The sequence below is a fragment of the Lampetra planeri genome, chromosome 4 (assembly GCF_965212315.1).
Source record: "Lampetra planeri chromosome 4, kcLamPlan1.2.h2, whole genome shotgun sequence".
In the NCBI taxonomy this organism is placed as follows: domain Eukaryota; kingdom Metazoa; phylum Chordata; class Hyperoartia; order Petromyzontiformes; family Petromyzontidae; genus Lampetra; species Lampetra planeri.
The window spans coordinates 25595318-25612455 of record NC_136110.1 but is presented as its reverse complement, the minus strand read 5'-3'; the positions used below and the strand labels follow the sequence as shown (position 1 = coordinate 25612455).

Here is a 17138-nt window from a genome sequence, read left to right as displayed (position 1 = left end):
TAACAGATTGTAGGGGCAAGTGTTAGCGAGCACCTATGAAAGCCGGCATGATACACGAGGGGGTGGGTGACCAGAACCACTTGATCACATGCACACACACTGCGTACATGTGTGTATGATCGTTTCTCTGTTCATCAGATGCTGTACTGTCCAGACCCAGACTATATGTCCAGCGATGGGAGTTCCCCATCTGCGAGTCCTGTCAGCCCGCTGTCTCCTACGTCTTCAGAGGCCGAGTTTGAGAAACTGCAGGTATTAACATAGGGGTTGAAGACTCCGGCGTTTGTTTCAAGTTATATTTACGCCGTGACCTACGCACGCAGTTAAGCCATTTATGTACGCGCATTGCCATTGACATCCCCGGCTTGCCCGAAGAACAGTGTTCACAAATAAGCCTCAAGTCAAACGCGATTGATTTTGCGAAAAAACACTCAATACGTCCGGCTTTAACTTCGCCTGCTGTCGCGACCGCGAGCAAATCCTCGCCGGCAGTTTGTGCGACACGCGCGCTCTCGCTCACTCTCACACCGTTCTTGCGGCCGGGCTTTCGCCACACAGCTCTTGCGCTCGAAACCGACCGCCCCCGCCTGCCCTTTCCAGGACACGGAGCCAGCGATGCAGCGGCCGTCGGAGAGGCCCGCGCCCGCAACGTCATCGCCCAATCCTGCCCGGTCGGCTCGCGTTGTCTCGTCCACGTCGGAGGAGGAGGAAGCGCTGAGCGAGCGCTTCCTCAAGATCAACTGCAAGTACATCACCAACGGAAAGGTGATGCGCTGCCCGGACCGAAGCGTGCACGGTTTGCGTTTGGCGCGTGAAGATGATCGCTTCTCACGGTCGTGATGCATGTATGTGCGTGCACTCGTGTCACATGGGAAATCATCCACTTGATCTCTGGCAATTGTGTTCAAGGTTTTGTAGCAGCCGTGATGACACATGCTTGTTGTAGGTTCTGTATCTGTGAAAAGTGTGCTGCGAACCAATTGGCTGCATAGCTTCGGTGGACGATTAAAGCAGTCTGGGGGTTTGTTTGGAAATATATCCCATGTCCTTAGTTACCGCAGTGTTCCTGTAAGATAGAGACGTTGCTATTGAGTGCGGAGAGCGGTGGGCACTGGGTGGTTATGTGAAGGCGAGTGGGATACTGTTGAGTTTGTGCTTGTATGTATGTACGTTGAACTTATTTCGCACCGTACATAGCCAACCGTACTAATCGGTGGTGCTTGATCGAATGGTGCTCACGAGGAATAAGAATTTGGTGATTAGCGCAAGCTGCGTACAACAACAAAAAAATGCTAACGATGCATTTATGGCCGCGGTGGAAACAAACGACTCTAACGAGAAATGCTACGAGCGAGATGTGTTTTCAGCACAACCGCGCAAACCTTTGCAGTATTAATGCATATCAGACGGGGGAAAAAACCCAGACAAAAGCGAATGGCTTCTCGGATTTAAGAATTTAATCACGGACCTAAATCGTAATAAATGAATCTAATTACTCAGGGGGAGAGAGAGTTATGTTGCATACAGCGTGAGTTTGCTGGTGCATGCGTGTTTGCTCATGTCGAATTAAAGTAGGCATTTTTAGAAGGAGTCTCAAGCACAGGGTAACTTTTCAATGCTGTTTACTTCCATTTTTTGTGTATCAATGCTGTACGGTTTTGACATATTTGGTCAGCAACCACTTCCTTCCTTCCTGAGTAAACATGCCTTGAACTGGCACCTCGAAGTAAAAGTGTGGTATAGTTCATAAACGATGCTGACAAATTTGAACAGAAATCAGTCTTACGTGTAAATTCGGTGTTAATGGTTTTGTAACCTCTGACTGTGGACATTTCTGTTTCTTGCAGGGAGTGGTGGGAGGGGTGCTTCTGGTCACACCAAACAACATCATGTTTGATCCTCACAAGCTTGACCCCCTGGTGGTAGCGAACGGCTGTGAGGAGTATGGAATTATTTGTCCAATGGATGAGGTGATATCTGCAGCCATGTACCACGATATCGTCAACACCAAGATAAAGGATGTCACTCCGATGTGCGTTAATTTTCACTGTCTCCAGTTGGTTTTACCGTTCGGCAAAAATAAATGTTTACGTGACACTCGTGCGGAGGAGCGCATGCGGAACTCATGATGAGACACTCTTTGAGCCATCATTTGTGGCCAGGTCACTTCTCAAAAATAAGTTAATACCTCGGGTTTTTAAAAAAAGTGATTTGTTTACATTTCCTATACTTGGCACTCCTATCATGTTTTTGTATTGTTTGTTGTTGTGACGTTCTTACCTGTCCTTACTGGACATCTGTGAAACAGATCTTCATAGCTTATTGGATTCCTCCAGTATAAACACATTCCTGCGGAGGGAGTTGGTAGGAACGTTGGGTTGCTCGGTCAGTGGCCAGGGTCAACGGCGGCGTGGTGTATTCCGCAAATATGGCCGACTGTGAGGGCGGGTACAAGCCGGCGTGTGTAGGTTAAACGTTGAGTTTTATAAGGGCACCACGGGGTGACCAGCCCCTTCCCACCCAGCCCCACCCCTCCCACCCCACGCAGCCCCTCCCCACCCTCCCCTCTCCACCCAGCCCCATCCTTCCCATTTTTGGATGCACGACGGACGAACGGACGGACACAATAATCCCCTGTGGGCTGGTGTAACCAGGAGGTTCCTACCAGTAATACATATTCTGATATAAATAAATATTACTGGACATCTGTGAAAAAGAGCTTTAGAGCGTATCGGATTCTTCCAGTATACATAAAAATTCTTATAGAAATAAATATTCTGAAAAATAAATATTCGGAGAACATGCTACTTTTCCTAAAAGCTCTGTAACATGTGCAATTTTTCTTAGTTGATGGTATGTTTTTACACGCTTTTTATTAACTCACTCTGTCTGTTGTTGTTGTTGTATCCTCAAATCTTGGAACTCAATTTTAACCCACTTACCAATGTGGTATCGACTGCAAACTTGGTATACTTATGTCATACTAATGACAATACTATATTCTATCATAAAAAATACAAATTATATATTTTTTAACATTCTTTTTATATGTTATGTTTCGGCTTGGGTCTAATTGTCCACGCTCAACTGACGTTGGCTGTAAATCACCACGGTCCCTTACGTTATGGCAAGCTTCGGAGCCACTTCCTGGAGTCGTGGAGTTCTGCCATTACTCGTACGGTACATTTTATTAAAGCGTGTTTAAAAAAGAAAGTTTTTAAAAATATTACGTATTACTCATTATCAACAGGCCTGAAGAGTGGATGAACTTGGCATTGGGGAAGAAGACGAGCAGCATCAGACCACACGGCGAGGAGCGGGAGTCCCGGCTCGTGGAGGCGGGCAACGACAGCGCAAGCACCGCACCAAAAAGCACCGAGGAGTCTCTGTCGGAAGAGGTGTTCACGGAATCGGAGTTGTCTCCCATTCGGGAGGAGGTCGCCTCTTCGGATGAACTCGAGCAGTCATCGAGGTCAGCCGAGGGCCTTGCCGACAGTGGTTCTGACAAGACGCTCACGGCTTCAGAGCCGCCGGAGCTGTGTGCGGGTTCTGCTCAGGACGAAGCTCGGACCACGGGCGACAGCGGTTTCGTCACCAGTCATTCGCAGGATGCCGGTGATGCATCTCTAGGGGGCCGTGATCTGAACAGCACCGAGAGCCAAGGCTCCTCCAGTGATACCACGACACAGACCACCTGCCACGAGGTCTCTATTGAAGCGGACGGAGACGGATCGAAGCCCTGCGATCATTTGGACGGCAGCGAGAAAGCCAAAGACGAGCGGGCGTCCGCTGAACCAGAGACGGGCGCCGAAGCCCCGGCAGAATCTGAACCAAATGCTTCAGTCGAAAAAGAGCCTGAGAAAGTTAACGAAGGTGCCAAGGGAGTTGTAGGGCAGTCAGAAGAACTCGAGGAGCTAAGAAAGATGTGGAAGTCGCACACATTGCAGCATACGCGAGAGCAGAGAGATAACATACAGCATGCAGGCGAGTGTCTATCTGTTTATCTTTTGCAATAACCTAAGAAATACAAATTTATTTTTGAACACAACTCTGATTGTCTTTCCTAGAATATATATTTGCAAACCTCTAACCCCTTTTGGAGCACTGAACTTTCTGCTGAGAGATGAGTGGAATGGTGCTTGGGCTGGAATGTTACTCTTAATTACTTAGATTTTTTTTTAAATGTCGGTACATTGATGTATTAAAAACACTAGCAATGTGACGTTTATGCATTTATTGCAGAGCAGCAACCCACTGTCATGAACTGTTCCTTCTGTTTTCCTGTCATCCCTGCAGATGTCTTCTCCAGTGAAAAACGGGTGAAGAAGGCAGTCATGTTCCTGTGCTTGAGAGTGGGCAAGCCCATGATGAAGACATTCGTTACGCATGCACAGGCCAGCATGCAGCAGTATGCCCAGAAGGATACTGAACCAGAATATTGGTTTGCCGTGCCACAGGAAAGGTAAGAAAAAAAACACGTGTCTGTACACGCTCGGTTCGCACAGCTGCCCTTTCAAACGCTTTTGAAATGCTGTTCTAAAACAACAGAATGTGCCTCTGGACTATTGACTGTCTCAGGTTTGGCAAATGGGGACGTTTTGGAACAACATATGATTTTGCGTATTTGCTATAAAGGTCGCCGATGTTATTTGGAATTTCCTGGGTGGTGTCTGCCGTGATGCCCAACGTTTCGCCCATGTGCTGAGGTACTGATATTATATCATGATTTCATCAATATTATTGTAACTTCTTCAGCAATTGAACTGAAGCATAACAATGGACATATCCAACAACACGCCGTACAATGCGAAAACACATTTGAGAGTGGGCTTCTTTTTTTTAAGTGTCTGGCAATATAGCATTGGGTTGACAGCAAAATCCCAGGGTGCATTCCATCATTTGTTGTCAACATGCCAATAAATCAACAGATGTGTGAACTACATGATGCACAATTTACAAGCTCGTATAATAGATTGGTTGATGTGGAAGCATTTATTCTATCCGGCCTGCCAAGTCTGGGTTGTTTGTCCTTGTCTTAAAATATACATGGCTATAACCCATGTTCTAGAACTCTGGAATTATGCAAATTTGAACCACGAGTTGTAAAAAAAATGCTTCGCTTTGTGGTGAGCACAAGGGGCTTGCTTGTATAAAAACATGTTGGTAATTTCCCTAATGTGAGTATCACACCCAAGACACACTTGTGCTGTCAGATACAGTACAATTTTTCTGTCCACTCGACGGAGCTGGCGTATATCCAACACAAAATTATATTATTTTGACAGTTTTTGGAATTTGAAGGAGGCCTGCCCTTTCTTGGGATAGTGGCGCATTATATATGTAACACGATTTTTGTTCCTAGGTAGTAAGTGTTATTTTCCAATTGCTTATGCCTCAAAAGTATAGAAAATGGCGATTATTCCCCACAAACTTTACTTTTGTGACCAGGACGTGAAGGAATGACACAAATGCACACGTTTTCTCATTGAAAATAGGTACATTTCAAAATATCACTGTCCTGGTCACAAAAGCAAAGTTTGTGGGGCATAATAGCCATTTTCTGTACTTTTGAGGCATAAGCAATTAAAAAATAAAACTTACTACCCAGGAACCAAAAAATATATTTCTTTTGTTACACAGTGTAATGTTGATTTAAAGCTTTCGTGACTGCAGGGATTCATATTCTTGGTTCTTTCGGTAAAGTCACGTAGAAGGGAAATATTAAAATAATAAAAATTTAAAACAATGAAATTCTCACGACGTTTCGACTGCAACACAAGTAATCATCATCAGGTGTGAAAAACACAGCAAGAAAATTTGAAAAAACCGACACTTTTTTCAAATTTGTGTTGCAGTCGAAACGTCGTGAGAATTTTATTGTTTTATATTTGTATTATTGTATTGTTTCCCTTCTACGTGACTTTACCGAAAGAACCAAGACTATACAGTATAATGTGTCGTCGCCCATTTTTTCGGTGCCATTTTTAGGCTTTGCTACCAAAATCCAATCGCACGTGAAAATTACATCTGACAAACCGGTAAAAAAGAGATTAGCCTTCGGTTGACAGTGACACGGGGGGTTGTCGCTGTACATAATAAGCAACTGTGATGTGGTGATGTTATCGTGTCTGAAAGTTTGTTGTTCTTCCATTTGATGGAAATAAATGCGGCGTTTGCATTTATTACGCGTACTGTACACGTTGCTCCCCCTGTGACGCGTAAGACTTCTTCGTGTCGGTATGTACGGCTCTTTAAAAAGTGACCGGCAGGAGGTGAATTCAAAAGTTAGGTTGAACTAGTTATTTCAAGTTAATTAATTTAATTTGTTCATTTAAAAGTTATTTGCTTGACGGTCTCCATTGGGATGACGTCAGCCGTTTTCACTCTCATGACTTCATGGGCGAAACGATGTTGCTGTAGTTTTCGAGAAATATTTCAACTTGGTGCAAAATGAAAGGGTTTAAATATTTCCACGTTGATTTTCATGCGCTAAACGGCACAGCAGCTTTGATTAACGCCACTGCTGATTTATATTACAGTGAGATTGCTGTATCGACAATTGCATACTTTTAAATTATAACTGTACGGTGATTGCCAATCTGAACTGCATCAATCGTTTATTTCAGGAGGTGAACAAAGGAATCGAAAAATAGCCAAATGGTATAAATGTCTCATGGGAAAATTACGTATTTTTTATTAATACTTTTACAAAATGTCCCTGCACACATATACACACTCATGGGACATGGACTTCGACATTTGCAACGGCACTGCTGTATACGTAGTATAAGGCAGGAGAAATGTTAGAAAGCCCAACCGGAATTCCGGTTTATATCCTATGCTATGCCCTTCAAAGGTGGTATTTATAACACACAAGTCATTTTGCCGGTGGTGTTAAAACCACCATTGGTTATTTACTGTGACCGTGACCGCTAGGGACATACTTGGTACATGGCAAATTTAAACCAGATGGGTCCCGCCCTCTACTTGTTGACTTTGCGGACACCCACGTGATCGCTTGGCCATGTGGAGTGGTCTGCAGTGCTGGAAAGCCTCTGCGTTTGATATTTGCACACGCACGTTATGCAGTACGCATCGGTGCGTCCAGGCCTTGACGGGAACACTTGCAGAGAAAACTCCTGCTTCGAAGGTAACCCAAGGTTGTGCTTAAGCGTGCGAGTGTGGTCATTGGTGCAGTCTGGACTTGGTGAGAACTTGCCATCAGATGGCAAGTGTCTCACTGCAGACTGGTTGAGTATTTCTTTGTTGGGGAAACTGCTTCTTATTTTGGTGCCATTCATCAATTTTCTCGGTTCTTTTGGTAAAGTCACGTAGAAGGGAAATAATAGACCTGTTCTTCACCGGAGGACGGCTGCTTGCGTTGTGGCCGAAACGTCGTGAGAATTATTTTATTGTTTTATTTTATTATTTCCCTTCGACGTGACTTTACCGAATGAACCAAGAAGATGAATCCCTGCAGTCACGAAAGCTTTAAATCGAAATTAATCAATTTGTTTATTCATTTTTTTTCTTTTGCACGGTAGTAGAGTTTTTTTTGCTTGGTAGTGGCTGTATATGGGATTTGGTCCTCATTTATAATTAATGTACAGCGTTATGGGATGCTTTTTGCATGAATGACACTACAGTATATAACTTGAAAGTATTATAACTATTGTGCAGTTCATGGATACGCTGTTTTTATTAATACCCCTGGCCCGTCCATAATGATATAAAACCTAAAGCAAGTACAAGAAAACTTAGAAAATATGTTGTCATCATTTATATGGTAGTTTTGTATCTTTGCTTAAAATCTTATATGGGTGGAGGGGGGGTTAACCCAAATGCGTATGCTTGTGTATAGGGGTCTACTGACAATGTAAGTACGCCTCTACAATACTCCGGCGGTGGACTATCTGTTTGCTTAAACACGTTAATATGATTAATCCTTGATCGTTTCCGCATGGATTAAATATCGGCCGTTCTATAGGATTCGTGGGGGGGGGGGGTGTCAAGCGTACGCACGCAGGTGTGGGGGGGGGGTGTAAAAAGTACGCATGCGTACAGGGAGGGGGAGGGGTCAAGTTGTGTCAGATTTTTGCGTACGTGCTCAAAGGATAGCCCCTTTAGTGTCCAACCATTTATAGCTCGCAATGCAAAAGAGCAATAGAATAGACAGCCATGGCTGGTGACTTCATACAATGATGTCATCTCAATTGATGCCAAGCATTACCTAATTAAACTAATTCATGTTGGGCCAGCTATTTTACACAAAGTGTATTGTTCTTGGCTATCCATGGCCATTAAATGGAATGATTTATAGGCTGCATATATTGTGCAACAGTAGCACAGGATATCTGTGCATTAACCAACACATCCAGTGCATCTGAGGTCACAACACACACACACACTCTTAATGTGTCTTCTGTTACTCAGTGTTATTTTTTTATTGAACAAAGCCCTATTAGCCTTAATTTGAGTTTACCGTGTCTGATTTGAGCCTTAATATAACACTATGTTTTATATTGCCCTAGGCCTTAAGATCTTTGCCCATAAACTATATCTCATACAAAGGTTGTTAAATGTGTTATTACTATAGTCAGGTTAATTTAATATCACGCAATATTTAATTTCATGCTAAGAATTGTTTGATTATAAACTAATTTTGGAGCCAAATAACTGCACTTTGTTCAACATATATCCAAATATAATTAACGTAACCATAAAATGTACCAGTAAATTTTCCAAATGTCATCATTTGCCTGCAGAATCTGAATTGGAGGTTTTTAAATCTCTGTATGTCTGCCAGTGATACATATCTACACCGATTTTCAAGATTTACTCTGGCTAAAATGTGCGACGACGTAACGGATGACGACGAGCGTGAATGTTGTGGCGGTTGTGACGGTTGACATTACTCCTGGCCATGCGTACCTAATTGCATTTCTCTTTTGTGGATTCAAGCAGCAGAGGTTGTCTTGGGAAGGAGACAGGCATCTGAGTGGTCTCCATGAGTCTGACAGCCAATGGGAAGACCTACGACCAGATAGTGGGATACTTTTTGGGCAGATTTTTTTTTGAGGTCACAAGACTTGTGCAGTACCTGTGGGGTGGTCTGGCAGATGGTCGAAAGAGTTAACGAGGTGCGGTGGCATCAACAGCTTTGATCTTCACGGTGGTGAGATGTTAACGACTTCGCCTGGTATACAGGAGGTCGTGGGTTTGATCGCCGTGACAGTGTGGGTTTTCCTCCGAGGCCTCCGGTTTTTCCCGCCATATTTTTAATTAACACGCGTTTAGAGTATTTGGCTGCTATAAATTTCCACGTGACATGCCTATTCGTCGAGCTATCATTTGTGGCCAGGTCGCTTCTGAAAAAGAGCTATTTTGTTCGGTGGGCCTTACCTGGTGAAATAAAAAGAAAAATTGTTATAAAGATATTTGTGACCTGGCTGCTCCCGCTGTCCGTGTGTCTGCAGGGCGGATCACCTCTTCGCCTTCTTCGTGCAGTGGAGTCCCGAGCTGTACGGCGTGGAGGGGGGCGAGCCCGGCAAAGAGCCCGGCTTCGTGGTGGTGGAGAAGAGTGAGGAGTCCGACATGATCGACGACGTCTATGACGAGGCCTCTGGGAAGGAATGGGAGGTAAGTTCCATAGCCCAGCAGCCTGCCCGTAAATACTAACCCACCGGTCTAATTTTCAGAGAAACGTTCGTACAGTGAATTTTAGTATTTATAACAGCACTTGAACGTCGAATAGTTTCCCTGTGCTTTGTTCAACTTGTCACATTGGAAAATGGTTCTAGTTTTTGGACATTGTGTAGGGGTTTTTTTTGGATTTTAACTGTACAACTCTGTCTATAGTTCTAGGTTAGTGAGTATTTCAATACTTTTCTCCCCTGGATGGAGACGTGTGTCGTTTCAGGACCTTGGGGGGTGGTATAATACATAGAAAAGTTATCACCGAGAAAACTCATGCTTGGGTTACACCTGGCATTGCTCACCACGAGGCCACGCATTACTTCACTAATAAATCACATCTGTATATAACAGCAGGTGAGATCCAATTGAGACGCAATAGTGCCCTTCCAAGGGAGAGCTTTGATTTTCATGAAAGTATCCTGCCTGTCCCTCTAATGGCATGCCCCTATCTTGCTTGCTGGTGAACATGAAAGACTGACAACATTAGGTTATTGCCCAAATGTCATGAACGACGTTTTCAAGATCTCTGTCTCTGCAATCGCACATTTTAGCCAACTTCACACTGCTCTTGAAATGTGCTCATCACTCCAGAACATGACTGCATTATCGTCGTAAAAAAAAAAATGCAGTTTAAAGTGCGTATCAAAAATGTAATGGAACAAATCACCACCTGCTTCACGATGGATGTGAATAGTAAATAGTTAAATGATGCCGAATAGCCGCAAGAAAACAAGTGTTCTGGTTTTTCCACTCGTGTTTCGTCATGGTTACTTTGCCTAACCTACAGAAAGTGACTTTATAATGGCACTATTCTTAGCTCTGTATGGATATTTATTGTTTTTTTAATAATACAGCTTGCAATAACATGTCAATAATACAGCTTAATTATATTTGATAAAGTGTTTTCGCTGTGAACTATTTGACTGTGAGCCCTTGGGGCTGGCTGAGTCTGATGCTGTCGGCCAACATTGCATAATTACACTTATGGCGGTACCCTGGGATACCATAGCGATGCAGTCATTTTTAGTCTGTTGATGGTCGGCGATGCGGCAATCGACTCATCTCGACGAGCTGTACACGATGCACCACCACGGTGCGTACGAACGTTCAGGGTTTGAGCGCAATCGTCCTCGCTGCGTTTCGACATCGCAGAGTAGCACCGATTTAGGATTGATTGGTACCCCAGCTGCAGAGTTAAGTACACCCCTGGGAAAAAATGGTATCCCAGAAATAAAATATTTAATTGCCTCGGCCCATTTTGTATTATTTGGTAACCCGGGGTACCGCCATAAGGATAGTTAATGCGGTGTGTGCACAAGCCCACATCACAATCAATTGATCTTGAGCATAGTAGACGTAACACGGGGCTGTCTCTACAGGTTTTAATAAAATTTTTAACCGTAACTATGTTAATACATAGCTTGTGGCCGCCCTATACATGCACGTGTTTTTATATAGAGAGTACATATATATGTATGTAATGGCAGTAATAAATCTTGAGAAATTAATATTAATAGTGTGAATAGTTGCCCATTTGAATACATTAATATACCAAGCTTGCGCTTTCAAATTTCTTCTAACATGTAGTCTTGTGAATATTTGATAAAGGAAAAAAAAATCCCGACTTTTCGGAGTAATGTGATAACTAGTGATCAGTGTAGCAGCTTTAAATGTTGCTATATATGTACGTGTTTTTTTTTATTTTATTTCTTGTCCATGCCAAAGTTGTCCATTTTGTGGAGCCACGTGTTTGTCTTTTGTTTCCTTGTGCCCTCCTGCGTCTTGTTTGTTTAGGTTGTTTCTGTCAGTGAGTACCATCGCAGAATTGATGAACTTAATTCTGGAGAGCTCCGTAACCTCTGCAAACGTCTGAAGGTGGCAGGACCTAGGAGTGATTTTTTTTTTATCATTGTTGCTTTCATTGTTATCACTCATAATACTGCTTGCTGCGTCCCGCTGTGTTTTATTTGTCAAATTATGCATGTCTTTGTGGTTATTTTGGGTTTCTTATTTTACTCTAGAAAATTCCCTTATGAAATACACCATGCATTCCAGGAGATGCTAATGGTAAAAACTGTTTGCTCCATGTAACTAATCAATTAATAATCTGCAGACACTTTTGAAGTGCTGCTTAAATGAATTGTGCAATGGAAAATAGCTGAGGGAATTTTCTACGTAATATCATGTCATCAAACACAGTCATCAGCAATTGCAAACAGATACCCACAGAATCTGTTGCATTGCGATGGCTCGTTTAATGTAAGCCTAGCAGCTACTGTACACTTTTAGGAAACATGGCTTGTGCAAGATGATGATACTGGCTGATACACACTGGCTAATAATCATTTTCACTATATGGTGATGGCAACAATTATCAATTGAATACGGTGCATTCAATTGATCCTTTTTTCACTGTCATACCTTGGTGTGCATCACATGTCAAGACACACAAGCGTGTACAACAACAACAAAACATATTTTGCAAATAACTATTAGAATTCCCGAGTGTGTTTTGAGTGGGGTAATTTCCTTGCACGCGATAGTGTGTGTGTGTATGTGAGAGAGAGAGAACTTGAGTGTGTGTGTGTATATGTTCTAATACTTGCTTACTCGCACACATAGATCGTGACTGCAGATGAAGCAAAGAGGCAGCATGGCCCAATGGCTTCGACCATTGATCTAGGGCCAGAGGCATGGAAACCAGTCCTCAACAGCTCCAGCTCCATACTGGAACAGGATCACATAAATAAGGCATGTGGCGATGAAAAACCATTTTCATTATCTGTCTTAACTCTCCTACCCCGAGTGTGAAGTGTGATTGAACCGCAGCCAAGCTCAGGACTCAATTAATTGAGTTCATGTAATGGCCCATTGCGATGAAAGTAAAACAAAAAAAAATGTTTTTGCCAGACTCTAAACTCCAAAGATGAAATGTTCATTACAGGAAGGCCACATGATCTAAACATCATTGTTCGTATAATTACTTTGTTGCACGTTTTAATAATATATGTTCAAATACCCGCTCCCAGTTCCTTTTATTGTTATTTAAAAGTAAGAGCAGTTGTTAGCAGCACGCTACTCATGAATATTTGAATATGCCACAGCTCCATTGAGCTGTGCTTAAATAAAGGTCCAGTCTCGATGGGTCAGCCACACACATCTCCCTGCTCAGCCTTGGCTAATAATACATCCTGCACTGCATGTACTGCAGATTTTGAACGGAGTGAAAATAAACTGTCACCCTGCTGTTTTTGGAATCCTATCAATGAAACTGTGTGAATTTGTTCGGCTTACTCGAGCGGCAGTTGTTCATGTTCTCACTATTCACACGTTTAATATCAAATAAACTTTCAATTTACGTTATGTTGAAATTATCTTCATCACAGTCTTTAGTGTTCTAGATTTGAAGCTTTCGTGACTGCAAGGATTCATACTCTTAGTTCTTTCGGTAAAGTCACGTAGGTAAAAAATGAAATTAAAATTAAAAAATCATGTTTTAATTTTTTATTAATTTCATTTTTTACCTACGTGACTTTACCGAAATAACTTAGAGTATAGTCTTTAGTGTAACACAACATCAAGTCACTGTGGGGACATTCACATCTGTGGGTGGACAGGATGGCAGGCCGTCGAAGGCACCCTGTTGATTGGGACTTAGTGACTGTTGCATGGCATTAGCGATGGTGGTCGTTGTGTTTTTGTTATCAATGAGTTCCTGTATCAGAAAAAAGGAAACGGATCTGGTGGCTGTATTCCCAAGACATTAAAACGAGACAATACTTGAAAACTCCAGAACAAATCATGTCAGCCACCATTGACACCTTTTATCTCTATGCATTGCCATTGTCAGAGAGTACTTGTATTAATATAGAACATTATATACCACGTTTAGTTAGTAATTACACCAAAAGATAAATATGGGGAATCAATACTGATCACTCTAGTTTAAACTTTTCTGGTCCACTGCACTTTATGAATATTTCCAGGTTCATGTGGAAATGATGCAAAATAAATTCTGTGAAATTCACGTGGCAGTCAGTGGCCCATTTAAACTTGATTAACGGGCTGAAATCTGTGAATACATTTGATAATAATTCGACAAAAATGCTTGGTGTGTCTTCGTGTTGCAGTTGGCAGCAAACCTCCCCCCTCGCACGGTGGGATACCCATGGACGCTCGCCTATAGCACATCCAAGCATGGCATGAGCCTTAAAACCCTCTACCGCACCATGGTTGGTCTGGACTCCCCCATGTTGCTTGTGATTAAAGACACTGACCGGCAGGTAAGCATAATTGAGTCATCAGTTACGATATTAAACTTCCCTCCGTGCATTCTTCTTCTTCTCAGTAGGTCCTTCCGATCGCTGCCAGATAGAACGATGAAGGTCCACAGCTTCCAGTCTCGTAATGTTTGCCATCTCCTCCGGTTCCAACCCATTGTCTCTGCAGAGGATATCAGCGTTGGCTTGTGCTTCTGTTGCTTTGTTTCTTCTTCCATTCTAGATTTGAAGCTTTCGTGACTGCAAGGATTCATACTCTTAGGTTTTTTCGGTAAAGTCACGTAGATAAAAAATAAATAATAAAAATAAAATAATAGAAATAATAATTGAAATAAAATTATAAATCACGACGTTTCGGAGGCAACACAAGTCTCTGTATCAAGTAAATGATACAGTAAATATAGCTGTGACGGTCCCACCTGATGACGGAGACTTGTGTTGCCTCTGAAACGTCGTGATTTATAATTTTACTTCTATTATTATTTCTATTATTTTATTTGTAGTAATTATTTTTATCTAAATGACTTTACCGAAAAAACCTAAGAGTATTTTTCTTCCATGTTCTCCACATCAGCAGCTTGCCGATTTCTTTATCATGCTTTATGTTTCGTTGTCCGAAAAACTTTGAGCATCCTATCCTTGAGTTGCCGAGTCAGTCTTTGCCTTCATAGATTCCCTTGCTTCTCCATTTGATCCTTTCCGCTGATGTTGAGTGCTGCCACCAACAACCTTAGCCGGTCCTCTCATTGAGATGGAAATACCGTGGTTTAAACATTCGCAACCTACTTGGGTTTTTTTTTTTACACAATTTTTTTTGTCACAAATATGTGGACGATGCAAAATTTGCTGCTGTCCTTGTAACTTGAGGATGTTAAAATACCCCAGGCACTTCATAAGAGTTCAGCTAGAAAATAAGGTTTGTCTGTGTAAAGCGAACATGTCTGATAAATATGTAACAATGCCCTCAAAGCAAAACAGAATCTCCTTTACAGTAAAGCGGTAGATATCCCAACTGAGCAACGTTCTGCTTCCACGTCACAATGTGCCGAGATAATTCATATTGAATAGTGAAGTGTTAAAAATGCTCACTGTAGTCACTTGATTTAAAGCTTTCGTGACTGCAGGGATTCATCTTCTTGGTTCTTTCGGTAAAGTCACGTAGAAGGGAAATAATAAAATAATAAAAATAAAACATAATAAATAATTCTCACGATTGTTTCGGCCATGTCGTGAGAATTATTTTATTATGTTTTATTTTTATTATTTTATTATTTCCCTTCTACGTGACTTTACCGAAAGAACCAAGAAGATGTAGTCACTTGCTGAACTCAGTATATGTTGCTGCTCGCGAGAAATTGTTATGCAGCATCAGGGCCTTGGCACAAATCACAAACGCTAACCACATTCGTAATTAATGCTGTATCGTAAAACATATAATCGGCTCACATTTCTGTCAATGATGACCTTTCAGGGTATAACAAATGTGCTGATTCATAGTTGGAAACAACGCTTCATACTGGTGCCCTAGCACATAGAAGGGAGATGACATGCACAGCTGTGAATCAATATCGGACGTTTTTCCCCTTGTCTGTATGTACGTTGAACTTATTTCGTACATTACTAGCCAACCGTGCCAATCGGAGTTGTAGTGGAAGGACAACAAACTAAATAATCAAAAAATTGCTTTGTGTTTAAGCAGTCAGAGAGTAGAACTCCAGTCCTCAAATATGGATACACAATATTACGTAAATAAATATTTTCATTTGCAGCAGCAGAATTGCATCATGGGAAGGGGGATGACGACGTAAAATGAGAGCAGAAGAATGTGAGAGGCGCACAGCTCAAAGACAATGCACTATCACAGTAATGAGAGCTCGGGGTGAGCATCTACATCATGGGACCTATGCTCACCCCGGGCTCTCGTTACTCTGATAGTGCATTGTCTTTTGAGCTGTACGCCTTTTGGCGTCCTCTGGTCTAACACCGTTTGAGACGAGGCTCAAAAGAAAGCCGTCTCTGGTGTGGACTCATCAGTTTCAAGGACAATGCATGGTTTATCAGAGTATGTGTTTTGTTTGCATTCTGAAAAAATTCTGAAAAAAGGGGAAAAACCTATTCTTATAAGAATATGACTTATGCTGGGCCATTGTTATTGGTGCATTGTTGTATTTGCAGACGCTTAATGCAGCTAGCTTTTATCAGGGCTTCAATAAACATAATTTAAACGTCAAGATATTAAAGTTGCTATAAATATAGCAAGATCCATGAAATTTAACAACTTAAACTGCAGCATTTTATATTTAACGGTGATAATAAGGGCTTTATTACCCTTTATGGCATATAAATACAGGTATTAAGATGTTCAAACACCAAATATAAAACTATTACAAAGCATCAAGTCTGCATTGACCACACATAATTGGAAAAAATGCAAACAGACATGCTGTGTGCACTGTCTTTGAAACTGGCCTACACCAGAGACAGCCTGACAAAAAAATGTCCCAGAGTAACGGCTTTGCATTTAACCAGAGGCGGCGGCTGGATTGATCAGAACTTAGCGTTTACTCAGTGACCACACGAAGTGCAGCTACGAAAAGTCGTGTTGCTTTGCAAGCCCGTAATACATTAGTCGAGGCCTGATAATTTATTAGTTCTATTTTAAATAAATATATACAGTTGATAATAGGGCATATGTTACTCAAATGCATTTGCGTCATTGAAAGAGTCTCTCTTATTTTTAATGACAGCAACATCTTCATTCGGCCTTCCGCCTAATGCTTTTTGCAATGCCATAAACGATGTCCTTTTCTCACTTATTTGCTAAATGTAAGTGCATGTTGCTTTCATGACTTCCTGATAAAAAGCTGCGTAGGAACTAATTGAGCCAGCCTTTGTATAGTTTTACAAATTAACATGAGGAAAAAATGGAATTTAATTATGAATGAATGAGCTGTCATTTACGTAATGACGAATGAAGCTTGCGAGCCATTAAATTCACACCAATTCAGTTGCACAATTTACCCAGCTCTGAGATGATTTCGCTGGAGAATTATATATTATGCAAGCATTCGGATTTCTGCAAGGGCATTCGTCAAAGACCCCCTGCGTAGCATCATTCTCAAGAGTCATAGCTTGCGTAAGAAAAATGTGAAGATTAATAAA

General features: G+C 41.9%; 1 protein-coding gene across 9 annotated transcripts in view; it reads left to right on the top strand.

The window, feature by feature from the left end:
- Positions 1-17138, top strand: part of LOC144717860 (oxidation resistance protein 1-like) — a 117322-nt gene that overhangs the window by 92308 nt on the left and 7876 nt on the right. For 3 of the 9 annotated variants that reach the window (XM_078593579.1, XM_078593581.1, XM_078593578.1), the window contains 8 exons: positions 139-252; positions 559-765; positions 1848-2032; positions 3251-3984; positions 4297-4462; positions 9477-9639; positions 11491-11571; positions 12319-13100. In XM_078593579.1, the coding sequence (XP_078449705.1) occupies positions 139-252; positions 559-765; positions 1848-2032; positions 3251-3984; positions 4297-4462; positions 9477-9639; positions 11491-11571; positions 12319-12507 (1839 nt within the window). In that variant the 3' untranslated portion in view covers positions 12508-13100. Of the gene's footprint in view, positions 1-138; positions 253-558; positions 766-1847; positions 2033-3250; positions 3985-4296; positions 4463-9476; positions 9640-11490; positions 11572-12318; positions 13104-13826; positions 13980-17138 lie in introns of those variants that run through there. The other 6 variants (XM_078593583.1, XM_078593574.1, XM_078593577.1 and 3 more) reach the window with 6 other exon arrangements.